This window comes from Pyrgilauda ruficollis, unplaced genomic scaffold (assembly GCF_017590135.1).
Source record: "Pyrgilauda ruficollis isolate IOZ18807 unplaced genomic scaffold, ASM1759013v1 scaffold216, whole genome shotgun sequence".
NCBI lineage: Eukaryota > Metazoa > Chordata > Aves > Passeriformes > Passeridae > Pyrgilauda > Pyrgilauda ruficollis.
In genome coordinates, this window is record NW_024520984.1 from 128,638 (window position 1) to 144,624 (window position 15,987).

The 15,987-nt window shown below is 56.6% G+C and overlaps 1 protein-coding gene across 1 annotated transcript; it reads left to right on the forward strand.

The window, feature by feature from the left end:
• Nucleotides 1–6,924: 6,924 nt before the first annotated feature.
• On the forward strand, nt 6,925–13,513 carry PGC (progastricsin). Its single transcript, XM_041468282.1, has 9 exons — nt 6,925–6,980; nt 7,578–7,731; nt 8,373–8,490; nt 9,321–9,439; nt 9,704–9,903; nt 11,210–11,332; nt 11,456–11,600; nt 12,216–12,314; nt 13,361–13,513. The coding sequence occupies exons 1-9, from the start codon at nt 6,925–6,927 to the stop codon at nt 13,511–13,513; spliced, it is 1,167 nt and encodes a 388-aa protein (XP_041324216.1).
• The last annotated feature ends 2,474 nt before the right edge of the window (nt 13,514–15,987 follow it).

Below are 15,987 nucleotides of genomic sequence, written 5' to 3' on the forward strand. Positions count from 1 at the left end.
CTCTGGGTTGCTCTGGGATGCTCTGGCATGCCCTGGATGCCCACCTCCCTGCTGGCTGTGTCCGTGTTCCTGCTGGGACAGGAGCTGGCTGCAGTGCCAGGCCTCGTGTCCCCCTCGTCCTTCGATGTTTCCCGCTGTTGCCATCCGTGGAAGAGGAAAGATCCCCATCCCCCAGCTCCAGGGGTTCCAGGTTTTGGAAGTTCAGCCTTTTTTTTGGTTTTTGGTGCTGTCGTGTCCTGTTGAGCCGTGACCCTGTTGGGAGCAAGGCCACGTGTCCCAAGTCTGAGTGGTGCCATGTTTGTGTCGCAGAGCGTGGAGTTCTTGGCTTGCTGTTGCACTATAAATTCCAAGTGTGCCACATGCTTCAATCCACTGGTTTTTCTTTTCTTTTTGGAAGTCCTTGTGCTCGTCTTCCATTCTTTTGTCCGTCCCTTGTGTCCCCCTGTAACTGAAAGGAGACCCAAGTAATCTATTTTTATATGTATAACAAATGACTTTATTTGAAGGAAAAAAAAAACAAAACAACAACCCCCACCCCAAGTAATGTATCCCCCTAAATCCAGCTTTCATTTAGGGAAGTGAGAGAAGAAATTGTTTATATCTATCTATCTATATATATATATATATAAAAGTCAACTGCATTAAGCTTTAAATAAAGTATTTAAATAAAGTTTCTAAGCTGTCAGTGTCACCCTGTGGGACAGCACAATTCCCTCTGGAGCCTCTGTATTAATTAATAATATTAATATAATTATTAATAATTAATATAATATTTTGTATTACCTGCTGGAAATACAAAATCCTTTCCCTTTTTTCCCAGAAAAGAGGATGAAATGTTTTCCATTCCCACGGAGGAGGCAGCGAGGGCCCTTTCCAGGGGGGTTAAATCCAGGGAAGTGCTGGGGTGGGCTCTTTGTGCCTTGGGTGGCAGCAGCTCGGGGCTGGGGCTGTCCTTGGCTGCTGCTCAGAGCCACCAGCGTGGCCACGTGTCCCTGAGGGTGGCACGGAAGGGTCTGTGAGCTCCTGGAATCAGGGAATTCCCCTGCAGTGCCGTTTTTGGGCTTCTTTTTTCTCCCTCTCGTCGAGGTTGGGATTGAAGGCGCTTGAGATGATGGTTTGTGTTCAGGTCAGATGCAGTGCTCCCCTGGGAGTCAGGGTCTGTCAGCACAGAAAATCCAAAATTCTCAGCATCCAGAACTCCAACCCTGGAGCTCCTTAAAAAATCTGGCAAAAAAATCCCATTTTGGTGGCTCCAGGAGAGCTTTGTGTTGGGAAATCCGCCTGGGATCTCTCCAGCTGCTGCTTTTCACCTGCTCCAGGTGCTCAGGGCTGTCCCACCTGTGTGTCCCCTCCCTGGCTGACCCAGGGCTGCCACAGGAGCGGTGACAAGTGACAATGTGCTCACCTGCTTATCCTGGAGGGTGCTGTCCCTCTTCCAGGAAGAAGAAGAATTCCATGGGCTTTGAGGATGAGGAAGGATGGAGCTGAAGGCAGCTGCGCATCCCAGCGTGGGGCATCCCCTGCTCCGTGTGCCCTCGTGTCCCCTCGTGTCCCCTCCCCGTGGCCCTGCTGGCTCAGCAGGCTGAGCTCCAGCTCCATCCCAACCCCCGGGAAGCTTTGGGGATTCAGAGCCGCTCCCATCCCATGGTTTGTTGTGAGTTGTTCCGTGCTGGAGCCATTAAATGGGAATTGTGGTGCCAGGATGGAGCTGCGGGATTTCAGGGTTCTCATCCCGGTGATTTTCCCTCTTTTTTGGGAAACTTCCCCAGAGCTGTGCCCGCACTGAGCACCAGACCCTTTGAGAAATCCGCAATGTTCGTTTTTCCAGTGGGGTTTTTTTCCAGGGGAGGGTTTGGGGCTGCCCCGCGGTCCCCGCAGCTCGGGTGACACATTTGGGATTGTCCCAGCGCAGTGTCGCAGCTTCCTCTAGTGGCCGTGGGGAAACGCTTCCAGAGGAGGATCCGGGCTGGGATTGGGAAGTGAGGAAGGAATTCCTCCAGTTCCTTCAAGGAATTCTTCTTCCTTCCTTCAAGGAGACATCAAATCCGTGTGCTCTCATCCCTTCTGTTCTGTGATTTGGGGTCGGTTTTTCCCTGTGGCTGTTTTATTCGGGTTGGGAATGTTTCCCCAATCTGTTGTGTGCTTATGGAACCCTGTAAAGGTGGATTTTATGGATTTTCCTTTGGGTCTGACACCTTCTGCTGGGCTTTCCCCACGGATGCACAGCAGCAGGTGCTGCTGGCTTGGATGGGAAACTGTGATCCCTCCTGTGATCCCTCCAGCCATGGAATATCCTCCCACTCCTCAGCAGAATCCTCACCTTGGACGCACCCACAAATCTGCCTTTGGCTTTCAGGGATCCATCCTGGGCTCTGTGCATCCGGCTGGAACAGCTGGGTGGGAAAAACCCTCCCAAACCTGCTCTGGGGGCTGTCCCTGGAGCTGAGGGGACGCCCTGAGCTCTCCTCCTCCCTGTCCCAAGCTCAGATGGTTCAGCTTTTGGCAACTGGAAAATTGAGGAAGGAGCTGCTCCAGTGAAATGTTTTGCTGAGACTTTGGCTCTCAGAAAGGGTTTAGGCAGCAAAATGAGGGGAATTTGGGTGGTGCTGAGCCCTGGGGGTGGGAGCTGGGCTGGAGGTTCCAGTGCTTGGCTGGGGACTGGCTCTGTGTGACCCACTGGGGACAGACCTGGCCTTGCTGGGCTCCTTCCTCCACCTGGAATTGTAATTTTGGGATGTCTCGTGAGCAGCCATGGCTGAGCAGAGGGAATGTCACTGCCTTGGCCTTTTAAAGTGGTTCTTGTTTGAGTCTGAGTTAATCCATCCGATTTCTCCCCCTGGTGTTTCCTCCCTGCTGAGGGCACAGACAGATCTTCCCCCTCCCAGGAAGGGACAGGACAGGAGCAGAGCCTCCCACTGACAGGAACAGAGCTTCTCCCAGAGCTCCACTGTCTCATCTGGGAGGGTTTTTTCTCTTCTAACCCATTTCAGGTGCCTGCTTTTCCCTCAGGGAAGGAGAATGGAATCCCTGTGAGCTCTGCCTGCCTTACAGGGAGGGGAAGGGGAGGTGCTGAAGGTTAAAGGATCATTATTTCTGCTAATCTGTTTGCTATTTCTGAGGAATTCTTGTTTTTCTTGCCTCAGCTGTGCTGTTTACTGACAGAAAACCCAAACCAGGTGTGGCATTTCCAGCTCCCTGTTTTCTCATTGTCTCCCTGTGTGACTCTGCTCAGCCCTCTCAAATGAAGGATCATTAATGAATGATTGTTAATGAACCCATTTCCTAATTCCAGGCCCTGGGAAGGCTGCCCTCAGATTTTCTGGGAATTCTGTCCTTTCCCCAAACTTGGCTGGTCTGGAAATGCTGCTCACAGGCAGCAGAACAGGTTTGGGTTCCTGTTGCTGGAGGTGAATTCATTAGTGAGAGCCCTGGCAGCTTTGAAGTTGGCAATTACAGGCCAGGGGATGGAAAAGGCTCCTTCTAAAGATGGGATCTAATTTGTTTTCCTTCCCTGAGTGAATGGGATTTTTCCAGCTGAAAGGCCCAGATGCTTCAGTGTCACCTCAAGCTCCTCCTGTCATTGTCACCTGTGCTGGTGCCTTGGCCAGGGAACATTTCTGGTGGGGCAGAGAAGCAAAGGTGCTCTGGGGGCTGAGCTGCTCTGAGCCAGGGGCTGCTGTGCAGTTGTTCCTGCGGGTAATTCCCAGGGAAATTCAGGCAGTGCCTCTCTGAAGGACAGCTCTGGAGCTGAGGAGAGATCCTGGTTTGCCCTGAAGTGTGGAACTGAACAGAATAAATGGAATGAGGTGGTTGTCCCTGCTGGTGACCCATGGGGAGACCTTTTCAAGACAGTTCCTGGTGCTGCTTCCCCTCTGTCAGTTTGAAGCCATTTCCCTCATCCTGTCTCTCCATCCCCTTGTCCAAAATCCCTCTCCAGCTCCCTTAGGGCCCCTTTAGGTTTTGATCATCAAGAAGTGGCTGATCCTCACCAGGTTTGGGAATTTAAATGCCTAACCTGGAGCCCAACCATGTATTTACAGTTTGTTTACCCATCTTTTGCTCACAGGAAAAAGAGGAATCGTTATTTTGATGTGCAGGAAGCTGTCCCTGTGTACTGTGACCTCTGTTTTGGAAACAAAACACTAAAAGCAGCTCGTGAAGGATCCGAGTGCCTGTGTGGGTTCATAAACACAGCTGCTCCGGGGGCAGAGAATCCCAGCCTGGTTTGGGTTGGAAGAGACTTAAAAATCATCTCATTCCACCCCTGCCATGGGCAGGGGCACCTCCCACTATCCCAGGTTGCTCCAAGCCCCATCCAACCTGGCCTGGGACAATTCCAGGCATCCAGGGGCAGCCACAGCTTCCCTGGGAATTCCACCAGCCCCTCCCCACCCTCACAGGGAAAATTCCTTCCTAATATCCAGCCTAAATTTCCTCTCTTTCAGCCTGAACCCACTCCCCCTTGTCCCTCACTCCAGTTCCTGGTGAGCAGCCCCTCTCCAGCCCCGTGCAGCCCCTCCAGGTCCTGGAAGGGGCCGTGAGGTCTCCACAGAACCTGCCCTGCTCCAGCTTCCAGGGGCTCCCCTTGAGTGCTGGGCCACAGAATCCCGGGAAAGGCATGGAGAGGTGGAATTCCCTGAGCTGGAGCTGGGCCACCAAGCCAACACAGAAGAGAAACCGAAAGCAAAGCAGAGGGAATGGCCAGAGCCTGGCCCCGAGGGAGATCCTGGAGGTGTCATCCCTGCTCCGTGAGGGATCACCCCATCTCTGCTGCTGGAAACCCTAAATCCATAATTCCTGCTGGAGCACCTCCCTCAGGTGCCTTTCCCAAGAGGTCTCCTGCTTGGATTTGGGGTGCAAGCAGTCTGGAAAGTATCTGGGTAACAGCGCCTTTGCCAGAAAATATTTTGGTTATTTCAAAAAAGCTTTGGTTTGTTTGCTAGAAAATATTTAGGTGGTGACCTAACCCATTTTGGTCCATTTTCTAAAGAATATTTGGGTTTTAACTCAGAATGTTTTGGTTGGTTTGGCAATTTGGGAAGTGTGCGCTTGTGGCTTTTTGTTTTCACGGGGGAAAAAAAAAAGCAAACAAAGAATTTTCTGAGTTTCTGGGAGGATGTGGAGTGTGGGTTAAACCCTGAGGGTGGGTGGCACCTTCCTGGGGGTTACAGCACCTGCCTTTGGGTGTGGGATGGGGAGGGAACCGTGTGCTCCACAGAATAAACCAATGACTGGGAAAATTGGGTGATTTCTGTCCAAACAGTGAAAGCAGGAGCAGGCAGGACATGGAAACGAGCTCATGTCCTGGAGTGAAGGTGATGGTGATGAAGGCAGGGCTGCTCTGGGGACCACCTCAGAGCAAAGCAGAGAAGGAACCTGGGAACACCCTGGAGGAAACGAGAGGAGGAACCTGGGGAACACCCTGGAGGAAATGAAAGAAGGAACTGGGACCATCCTGGAAAAATGGAGAGGAGGAACTGGGGAACATCCTGGAGGGAATGAGAGAAGGAACCTGGGGACCATCCTGGAAAAATGGAGAGAAGGAACCTAGGAACCGTCCTGGAAAAAGCAAGAGAAGAAACCTGGAGACCACCTTGGAGGAAATGAGAGCAGGAACCTGGGGATCACCCTGGAAAAATGAGAGAAGGAACCTGGAGAGAGGAGGAACCTGAGGACCACCTTGGAGGAAATGAGAGAAGGAACTGGGGACCATCCTGGAGGAAATGAGACAAGGAACCTGAGGATCGCCCTGGAGGAAATGAGAGGAGGAATCTGGGGACCACCTTGGAGGGAATGAAAGAAGGAAGCTAGTGACCATCCTGGAAAAATGGAGAGGAGGAACTGGGGACCATCCTGGAAAAATTGAGAGGAGGAACCTGGGGACCATCCTGGAGGGAATGAAAGAGGGAACCTGGGGATCACCCAGGAGGAAACGAGAGGAGGAACCTGGGGACCATCCTGGAGGGAATAAAACAAGGAACCTGGTGACCATCCTGGAAAAATGAGAGGAGGAACCTGGAGACCACCTTGGAGGAAAATGAAAGAAGGAACCTGGGGGCCATCCTGGAGGAAACAAGAGAAAGAACCTGGGGACCATCCTGGAAAAAGCAAGAGAAGGAACCTGAGGACCAGTTTGGAGGAAATGAAAGAAGGAACCTGGGAATCACCCAGGAGGAAACGAGAGGAGGAACCTGGGGACCATCCTGGAGGGAACAAGAGAAGGAATCTGGAGACCATCCTGGAAAAATGGAGAGGAGGAACTGGGGACCATCCTGGAAAAATTGAGAGGAGGAACCTGGGGACCATCCTGGAGGGAATGAGAGAAGGAATCTGGGGACCATCCTGGAGGGAATGAGAGAAGGAACTGGGGACCATCCTGGAGGGAATGAGAGAAGGAACTGGGGACCATCCTGGAGGGAATGAGAGGAGGAACCCGGGACCATCCTGGAAAAACGCAGAGGAGGAACCCGGGACCATCCTGGAGGAAACCTCAGGAGGAGCCTGCTGGGCTGCATCTCCTTGCCCGTGCCCTCTCCGCCCGCACGCCGCTCTGTGCAGCGGCGGAAGGAGGGCAGACAAAAGCCTTTCCCTCCCCTGCCCGGAGCCGCCAGTCCCTTTGTCCTGGGGCCAGGTTTGGCGAGCACCTCCCGGGATTTTGGCGAGCGCAGCCCGGGCCCGGCGCGGTGACGTCGGGTGCCCCTTTGGCGATAAGCGCCGCTCCTTATCGCCCTGCTGCCCTTTGATGTGGCCCCCGGGGGCGCCGATGCCGCAGGGTCCCCGCGGCCCGGGGCACAAAGCGGCCCTTGAGCCGCCCGCAGCGGCCGCTGGCCAGCGGAGGCCGGCGGATCAGAGCGGGCGCTGCTCCCGGGATAAAAGCGGGAGCCGTGCCCGGCTGCTGCCGCCTCCCCAGGGCTGCGAGGCACCATGAAGTGGCTCCCGGTGGTCCTGGCGTGTCTGCAGCTGGCGGAGGGGGCGGTCAGGTGGGTGAGAGGGAGGAGGAGGAGGGAGAGCGGGGATGCGGAGGTGCCGGGGATGCGGGGTCTGCACGGGGGGCACGGCCCGGGGCAGCTGCTGGGCATGGAGAGAGCCTGGAGGGCATGGAGAGAGCCTGGGCATGGAGAGAGCCTGGAGGGCATGGAGAGAGCCTGGGCATGGAGAGCAGATCCTGGGCATGGAGAGAGCCTGGGCATGGAGAGAGCCTGGGAGGGCATGGAGAGAGCCTGAGAGGGCATGGAGAGATCCTGGGGCATGGAGAGATCCTGGGATGTGGAGAGAAGATCCGGGGCATGGAGAGCTCCTGGAACCTGGGGAGCAGCTCCTGGGACATGGAGAGCAGTTCCTGGGACATGGAGATCAGTTCCTGGGGCATGGAGAGCTCCTGGGAGGTGGAGAGCAGTTCCTGGGGAACTGCAGAACTCATGGGATGTGGAGAGCAGTTCCTGGGGATCTGCAGAGCTCCTGGGACATGGAGAGCTCCTGTCATGTCTCAAAGGAGCCCAGAGAACCGAGCCTTCAAAAACACTGAAACCTTCTTCTTCCCTGCTGTGCTCTGCTGTGTTTTGCCTCTGTGTGTGCAGGCTCAGTCTGAAGAAAGGCCTGTCCATCCGGGAGAAGATGAGGGCAGCCGGGGTGCTGGACGATTTCCTGAAGCACATTAAATACGATCCAGTGAAGAAATACCAGCCCAGCCAGGGCTCCGTGGTGAGGGAGCCCATAACCAACCACCTGGATGTGAGTGCCCCCCTCCCTGCCCGTCCTTCCTCCTTCCCACTGCCACAGCAACCTGGGCACCCTGAGCCTCCAGGAGTGAGAAAATGCTTTTCCCCCACTCTTAAATTGCTTTTTTCCCCACCCTTAAATTGTTTTCCCCCCACCTTTGTTTCCCCCCATCCTTAAATTGCTTTTTTTCCCCACCCTTAAATTGCTTTTCCCCCCACCTTTAAATTGTTTCCCCCCATCCTTAAATTGCTTTTTTTCCCCACCCTTAAATTGCTTTTCCCCCCACCCTTAAATTGTTCTCCCCCCACTCTAAAATTGCTTTTTTACCCACCATTAAATTGTTTTTTTCCCCCCCACCTTTAAATTGCTTTCCCCCCCCACCCTTAAATTGCTTTTTTCCCCACTCTTGTAATTTCTGTTTTCAACCTCAAAGAAGTTTACCCCCAGCCACAAAGAGCCAGGCTTTTCTGTGTGAAACCAACCCACAATAATTATTGAATATTTCATTTTTTGGGGGCAGTAGGGGCAGGATGAGAGCTCAGCTTGCTCCTGCCTGGCTGGGGGATGCCAGGGGGGACCCTGCTCTGCCCCTGAGCCTGTGGCCGATGAAAATTCCCTGTTTTTTCCAATGAAAATTCCCTGGTTTTTTCCAGTCCTCCTACTTTGGGGAGATCAGCATCGGGGAGCCCCCCCAGAAGTTTCTGGTGCTCTTTGACACTGGCTCCTCCAACCTGTGGGTGCCCTCCACGGACTGCAAGAGTCCTGCTTGCTGTGAGTAGCCCGGGATGCTGTGAGCAGAGCCATTCCTGCTCCTAGGAGTAATTAGTGCTCACTAATTAGCACCAATTATCCCAGCTCAGTGCCTTTCAGAGCACCCCGGGATGGGTTTGGGTGCCACAGGTGCCCAAAGCCACGTCCTTGTCCCTGTTCTTCCACGTCCTTCCCCTGTCACGTCGGGGACATCACGATGCCAGACCAAAAATGAGCCTGGGGTGCTGATCTGGGGTGGCTGGTGCCTTCCTTGGGGAGCTCAGAGCCCTGAGATCCCCACAGGAATCTCAGGGGTGCTCCCTGACCATCCCAGGAATCTCAGGGGTGCTCCCTGGCCATCCCAGGAATCTTCTGGGTGCTCCCTGGCCAGCAATGAAATCCCACTGCAGAACTGGCTCTGTTCTTTGGGAATTACCTCAGTGGAGCATCCAGCAGTGAAATCCCACTGCAGAACAGGACCTGCTCTTTGGGAATTATCCCAAGGGAGCACTCAGCAGTGAAATCCCACTGATGGAGCACTCAGCAGTGAAATCCCACTGCAGAACTGGATCTGCTCCTTGGGAATTATCCCACTGATGGAGCACCCAGCAGTGAAATCCCACTGCAAAACAGGACCTGCTCTTTGGGAATTATCCCAAGGGAGCACTCAGCAGTGAAATCCCACTGCAGAACTGGATCTGCTCCTTGGGAATTACCCCAGTGGAGCATCCAGCAGTGAAATCCCACTGCAAAACAGGACCTGATCCCTGGGAATTATCCCAGGGGAGCACCCCGCAGTGAAATCCCACTGCAGCCCATGCCCAGGCTTTTCCCTCTTCTCCCTCCCCCAGTCAACCACGCCAAGTTCAAGGCCAGTGCCTCGGCCACCTTCAGCCCCAGTGGCCAGTCCCTCACCGTGTCCTACGGCAGCGGCTCTGTCACCATGGCGCTGGGCTCCGACACGCTCAGGGTGAGTGCCCCCGGTGCCAGCCCTGCCCTCCTGCCTGGTGTGCCCACCAGGAGCAGCCTAAGGGCTGATCTCCTGTCTCGGGCTTGGACAAACCCTGGCAGATGGATAGAAAACGTTCGCTGCCACCCTCGGTCCCCCAGCTGGCCTTTGGCCGGGTTTTAACCCAAATCCTGGGTTTTTTCCCAATTTCCCCCTCTGCCTGGAGCTGTTGGCACCAGCAGTGCTTTCAGAGCCTGGCTGCCCTGGGATGCCCTTGCCCTGCAGATCCAGAGCATCACCGTGACCCAGCAGGAGCTGGGGCTGAGCCAGGAGGAGCCCACGCAGCCGTTCTACTTCGCGGACTTCGACGGCATCCTGGGCATGGCCTTCCCCTCGCTGGCCGTGGGGGGCACGGCCACGGCCCTGGGGGGCATGCTGCAGCAGGAGCAGCTCGCCGAGCCCATCTTCAGCTTCTACTTCTCACGGTGACAGCCCTTCAGGGCGCTCTGAGCGTGCTGGTGTGCCCTGTCCTCATGTCCTGGTGTGCCCTGTCCTCATGTCCTGGTGTCCTTCATGTCCTGGTGTGCCCTGTCTGCATGTCCTGCTGTCCTTCATGTCCTGGTGTGCCCTGTCTGCATGTCCTGGTGTGACCTGTCCTCACGTCCTGGTGTGCCCTGTCTGCATGTCCTGGTGTGCCCTGTCCTCATGTCCTGCTGTCCTTCATGTCCTGGTGTGCCCTGTCTGCATGTCCTGATGTGACCTGTCCTCACGTCCTGGTGTGCCCTGTCTGCATGTCCTGCTGTCCTTCATGTCCTGGTGTGCCCTCTCCTCACGTCCTGGTGTGCCCTGTCTGCATGTCCTGGTGGCCCCTGCCTGCACATCCTGGTGTCCTTCATGTCCTGGTGTCCCCTGTCCTCATGTCCTGGTGTCCCCTGCCCTCACATCCTGATGTCCCCTGCTTGGATGTCCTGGTGTCCCCTGCCTGCATATCCTGGTGTCCCTCAGATCCCAGTGACTTCTCACGGTGACAGCCCTTCAGGGCGCTCTGAGCGTGCTGGTGTGCCCTGTCCTCATGTCCTGGTGTGCCCTGTCCTCATGTCCTGGTGTCCTTCATGTCCTGGTGTGCCCTGTCTGCATGTCCTGCTGTCCTTCATGTCCTGGTGTGCCCTGTCTGCATGTCCTGGTGTGACCTGTCCTCACGTCCTGGTGTGCCCTGTCTGCATGTCCTGCTGTCCTTCATGTCCTGGTGTGCCCTCTCCTCACGTCCTGGTGTGCCCTGTCTGCATGTCCTGGTGGCCCCTGCCTGCACATCCTGGTGTCCTTCATGTCCTGGTGTGCCCTGTCTGCATGTCCTGGTGTCCTTCATGTCCTGGTGTCCCCTGTCCTCATGTCCTGGTGTCCCCTGCCCTCACATCCTAGTGTGCCTGTCTGCACATCCTGGTGTCCCCTGTCTGCACATCCTGGTGTGCCTCACGTCCTGGTGTCCACTCTCTGCACATCCTTGTGTCCCCTGCCCTCACATTGTGGTGTTCCCTTCCCTCATGTCCTGGTGTCCCCTGCCCTCACATCCTGATGTCCCCTGCTTGGATGTCCTGGTGTCCCCTGCCTGCATATCCTGGTGTCCCTCAGATCCCAGTGTCCCCTGCCCTCACATCCTCGTGTGCCCTATCCGCACATCCTGGTGTCCCCTGCCTGTCCCCCTGAGGCTTCCTTGGGGATTTATCCCTCTCCAGCCCACATTAACCACACGGATCCCCTGATCCCTGCTGCCGTGGCTCTGTTTTTCCGCAGCCAGCCCACCTACGAGTACGGGGGAGAGCTCATCCTCGGGGGCGTCGAGCCCGGGCTCTTCCAGGGGGACATCACCTGGGCACCGGTGACACAGAAGCTTTACTGGCAGGTGGCACTTGAGGAGTGAGTGGTGTTTGTACCTCTGGCCACCACCCCCTGCTCCAGCTGCTGCTTTGCAGGGCTCCAGGCTCGATGCTTTGGGTTTAGGGGCCCAAAGCCACGTCCTTGTCCCCGTTGTCCTCCCAGGGTTGCCATCGGGCAGTCGGTGACCAGCTGGTGCAGCCAGGGCTGCCAGGCCATCGTGGACACGGGGACATTCCTGCTGACCGTGCCCCAGGAGTACATAGAGAGCGTCCTGGAGGCCCTGGGAGCCCAGGAGACCAGCTACGGGGTGAGTGTGGGGATTTTGGGGGGTCTGCGTGGGAACCAGAGCCGTGGGCTCGACCAGGTCCCACAAAACCCACGTGGCACCTGCAGGGAAAGGGACTGCAGGGGTGACAGGAGCACGAGGGGACATCAGGCTGAGCAAGGTGGGGATGCTCAGCCTGGAGAAGAGAACATTGTGTGGAAACATCACATCCAGGGTCTGAAGGGGCTACAGGGAAACCAGAGAGGGACTTGGGACAAGGGCCTGGAGTGACAGGACAAGGGGGGATGGCTTCGGATTGAAAGAGAGGAAATTTAGGGTTGATGCAGGGAAGGAGGAAATTTAGGGTTGATGCAGGGAAGGAGGAAATTTAGGGTTGATGCAGGGAAGGAATTCCTCCCTGTGAGGGTGGGGAGGGGCTGGGATGGATTTCCCAGAGCAGCTGTGGCTGCCCCATCCCTGGCTGGGACACCCTGGCACAGTGGGAGGTGTCCCTGCCGTGGCACGGGGGGGCACTGGGTGGGCTTTTCCCTCCCACCCAAACCTTTCCATGATTCCGCGGTGTGGCGCTGCCGGGGGCGGAGTGCGTGTCCCCCCGTGTCCCCTCCGTGGCAGCGCCCCGTGTCTGTGTCCCCCCAGTACGCCGTGGACTGCAGCGACACCCCGAGCATGCCCCCCATCACCTTCGGCATCGGCGGCGCCCGCCTGGCGCTGCCCCCGTCCGCCTACGTCCTGAACGTACGTGTGGGACTGATCCGAGAATTCCTCAGGGATCACCGGGCGCCGGGAACATCCTGAGAATTCCTCAGGGATCACCGGGCACCGGGAACATCCTGAGAGTTCCCAGGGATCACCGGGCACCGGGAACATCCTGAGAATTCCTCAGGGATCACCGGGCACCGGGAACATCCTGAGAGTTCCCAGGGATCACCGGGTACCGGGAACATCCCGAGGGTTCCCAGGGACCTCTGGGCACGGGGAACATCCCGAGGGTTCCCAGGGATCACCGGGCACTGGGAACATCCCGAGGGTTCCCAGGGACCACTGGACACCGGGAACATCCCGAGGGTTCCCAGGGATCACCGGGCACTGGGAACATCCCGAGGGTTCCCAGGGACCACTGGACACCGGGAACATCCCGAGGGTTCCCCAAGGATCACTGGGCACCGGGAACATCCCGAGGGTTCCCAGGGATCACCGGGTACCAGGAACATCCTGAGGGTTCCCCAAGGATCACCGGCTACCGGGAACATCCCGAGGGTTCCCCAAGGATCACTGGGCACCGGGAACATCCCAAGGGTTCCCAGGGATCACCGGGCACTGGGAACATCCTGAGAGTTCCCAGGGCTCACCTGGTACAGGGAACATCCCAAGGGTTCCCCAGGGATCACTGGGTACAGGGAACATCCCAAGAATTCCCAAGAGTTCCCAAGGCACTGGGAATATCCCAAGAGTTCCCCAGGCACTGGGAATATCCCAAGCATTCCTGAGGCACCAGGAACATCCCAAGAATTCCTGAGAGTTCCCCAGGCACCGGGAACATCCCAAGATTTCCCAAGAGCTCCTGAGGCACTGGGAACACCCTGAGAATTCCCCAAGCACCAGGAATATCCTGAGCGTTCCCGAGGCACCGGGAACATCCCAAGAATTCCAGAGAATTCCCGAGGCACTGGGAATAGCCCAAGCATTCCCCAGGCTCCGGGAAGAGCCCGTAGCTCCGTGGCCGGCAGCGCTGCTCTCCCTGTGCTGCTGGAGGTGCTGACCCCCCGTTATTCCCTCTCCAGAGCAATGGCTACTGCACCCTGGCCATCGAGGTCACCTACCTGCCCTCCCAGGACGGGCAGCCCCTCTGGATCCTGGGAAACGTGTTCCTGAAGGAATATTACACCGCCTTCGACATGGCCAACAACCGCGTGGGCTTCGCCCTGTCGGCCTAGAGGAAGCAAATTCCAGCCCCTCTCCCGGCCCGCGGAGCGCCACAGCATTCCCAGGGACCTTTCTGCTCCTTCCCATCCCCATCCCTCGGGATTTGTGTGTGTGTGCCCACGGATTTATCCTGGAACAAATAAACCCTGCCGTCCCAAATGGTCTCTGAGCTCCGGGGTTTGTGGGGAGCAGCCTGAGGGGTTCTGTGGCTCACAATTCCTTGTTCCAGCAAGGAAAGTGCTGGGATGAGCTCCAGGCCCTGGGATAAAGCAGTGCCCACCTCCAACCCTCGGGAAACCTCCCAGGGGAAGCCCCTGAGGCTCCCTGCAGCTGGAAAAGCTTTGCCAAAGCTCTGTGGTGTATCCAAGTGGAAATGTGAGGCCACGAAGTGAGTCATGACACCCAAAAGACCCCTGAGCCTCAAAACGGAGCTGTTCAGCCTGGAAAAACTGCACTGGAATATCGGGAATTGGGGGGAGGTGTGGCCCAAGGGGATGGGGAACACCCCGGGCAGGGGGAGGTTGGGTGGCCCTGCTCTTTCCCAGCATCCAGAGTAATTTTTTAGCAGTTCTTTGTCACTGGAGCTCGCTCTCAGATGCGTTCAGGGCTCTGTCACCTCCCGGCGGAAGGACACAAAGTGCTCCGAGCTTTGAGTCAAAATATTGACACAGGCTGAGCTGAGACGGAGATTAGGCACGGACAGCAGGGAAGGGCATTCCTCATCCTCCTCCTCTTCCTCCTCCTCCTCCTCTGGAATGGGAATTCTCTGCTGGAAACAGGGTGGTGGGGACAGGAGGGGACAGGCAAAGGCTGACCATGTCCCTGCTGCTCTTTGCTGTCCCCTTTGCTCCCTGCAGGACCTGCCAAGGCAGAGCCATCAGGAACCTTGTGGGGATTTCCCGAGCTCTTGAGGATTCCCAGCATCGTTCCATGCCCAAAAGCTTGGCTGGAAGCTGGCAGCAGGTCTGCAGGCACCTGGAACACTCCTGCCCATTCCCAGAACACCAGCAGCAGGAATTTCCACTTGCTGGAAGGGGTGTGTGTGGTTGTGCCTTTGTTTTCCGGAAAGCTGGAGCTGGGGCTGAAGAAAAATCCTTTAACTGGGTGATAACGACGGCGTTTGGCTTTTTATCGCTGTCCCGTGTTTGGTGTGGGGGTCAGGAGGGAAATCAGGGTGGATGTGGGGACATTGCTGCCCTGCCAGGGCCACGGCCGGCTGCAGGATCGGGCTGCAAGGAGCGCTGAAAGCTGGGGCCAGGAGATCCATGAGCCCCCTGTGGTCCCAGCCCAAAGGGATGCAGGATCCTGGTCCAAGGAGCCCCATGATCCCCCTGTGGTCCCATTCCAAAGGGATGTAGGATCCTGGTACTAAGGGATGCAGGATCCTGGTCCAAGGAGCTCCACAGTCCCCCTGTGTTCCTGAAGGAAATGAAAGAAGGATCTGTCCAAAGGGATATACCAGTCCAAAGGGATATAGGATCCTGGTCCAAAGGGAAGCCCTGGCGCTAAGGGATGCGGGATCCTGGTCCAAGGAGCTCCACAGTCCCCCTGTGTTCCTGAAGGAAATGAAAGAAGGATCCTGGTGCAAGGAGCTCCATGATCGCCATGTGGTCCCAGCCCAAAGGGATATAGGATCCTTGTCCAAAGGGATATACCAGTCCAAAGGGATATAGTGTAGGATTGTGTCCAAAGGGAAGCAGGATCCTGGTGCAAGGAGCTCCACGATCCCCGTGTGGTCCCAGTCCAAAGGGATATAGGATCCTGGTCCAAAGGGAAGCAGGATCCTGGTCCAAGGAGCTCTACTATCCCCATGTGGTCCCAGCCCAAAGGGATGTAGGATCCTGGTCAGGGGGAAGCAGGATCCTGGTGCAAGGAGCCCCACGATCCCCGTGTGGTCCCAGTCCAAAGGGATGTAGGATCCTGGTCCAAAGGGAAGCAGGATCCTGGTGCAAGGAGCCCCACGATCCCCGTGTGGTCCCAGACCAAAGGGATATAGGATCCTGGTCAAAGGGAAGCAGGATCCTGGTGCAAGGAGCCCCACGATCCCCGTGTGGTCCCAGACCAAAGGGATCCTGGTCTAAGGAGCTCCACGATCCCCGTGTGGTCCCAGTCCAAAGGGATATAGGATCCTGGTCCAAAGGGAAGCAGGATCCTGGTGCAAGGAGCTCCAGGATCCCTGTGTGGTCCCAGTCCAAAGGGATATAGGATCCTGGTCCAAAGGGATGTAGGATTGTGTCCAAAGGGAAGCAAGATCCTGGTCCAAGGAGCCCCACGATCCCCGTGTGGTCCCAGACCAAAGGGATGTAGGATCCTGGTCCAAAGGGAAGCAGGATCCTGGTGCAAGGAGCCCCACGATCCCCGTGTGGTCCCAGACCAAAGGGATATAGGATCCTGGTCAAAGGGAAGCAGGATCCTGGTGCAAGGAGCCCCACGATCCCCCCGTGTTCCTGACAGAAAGGGATGCACTATCCTGGCTCACGGGACT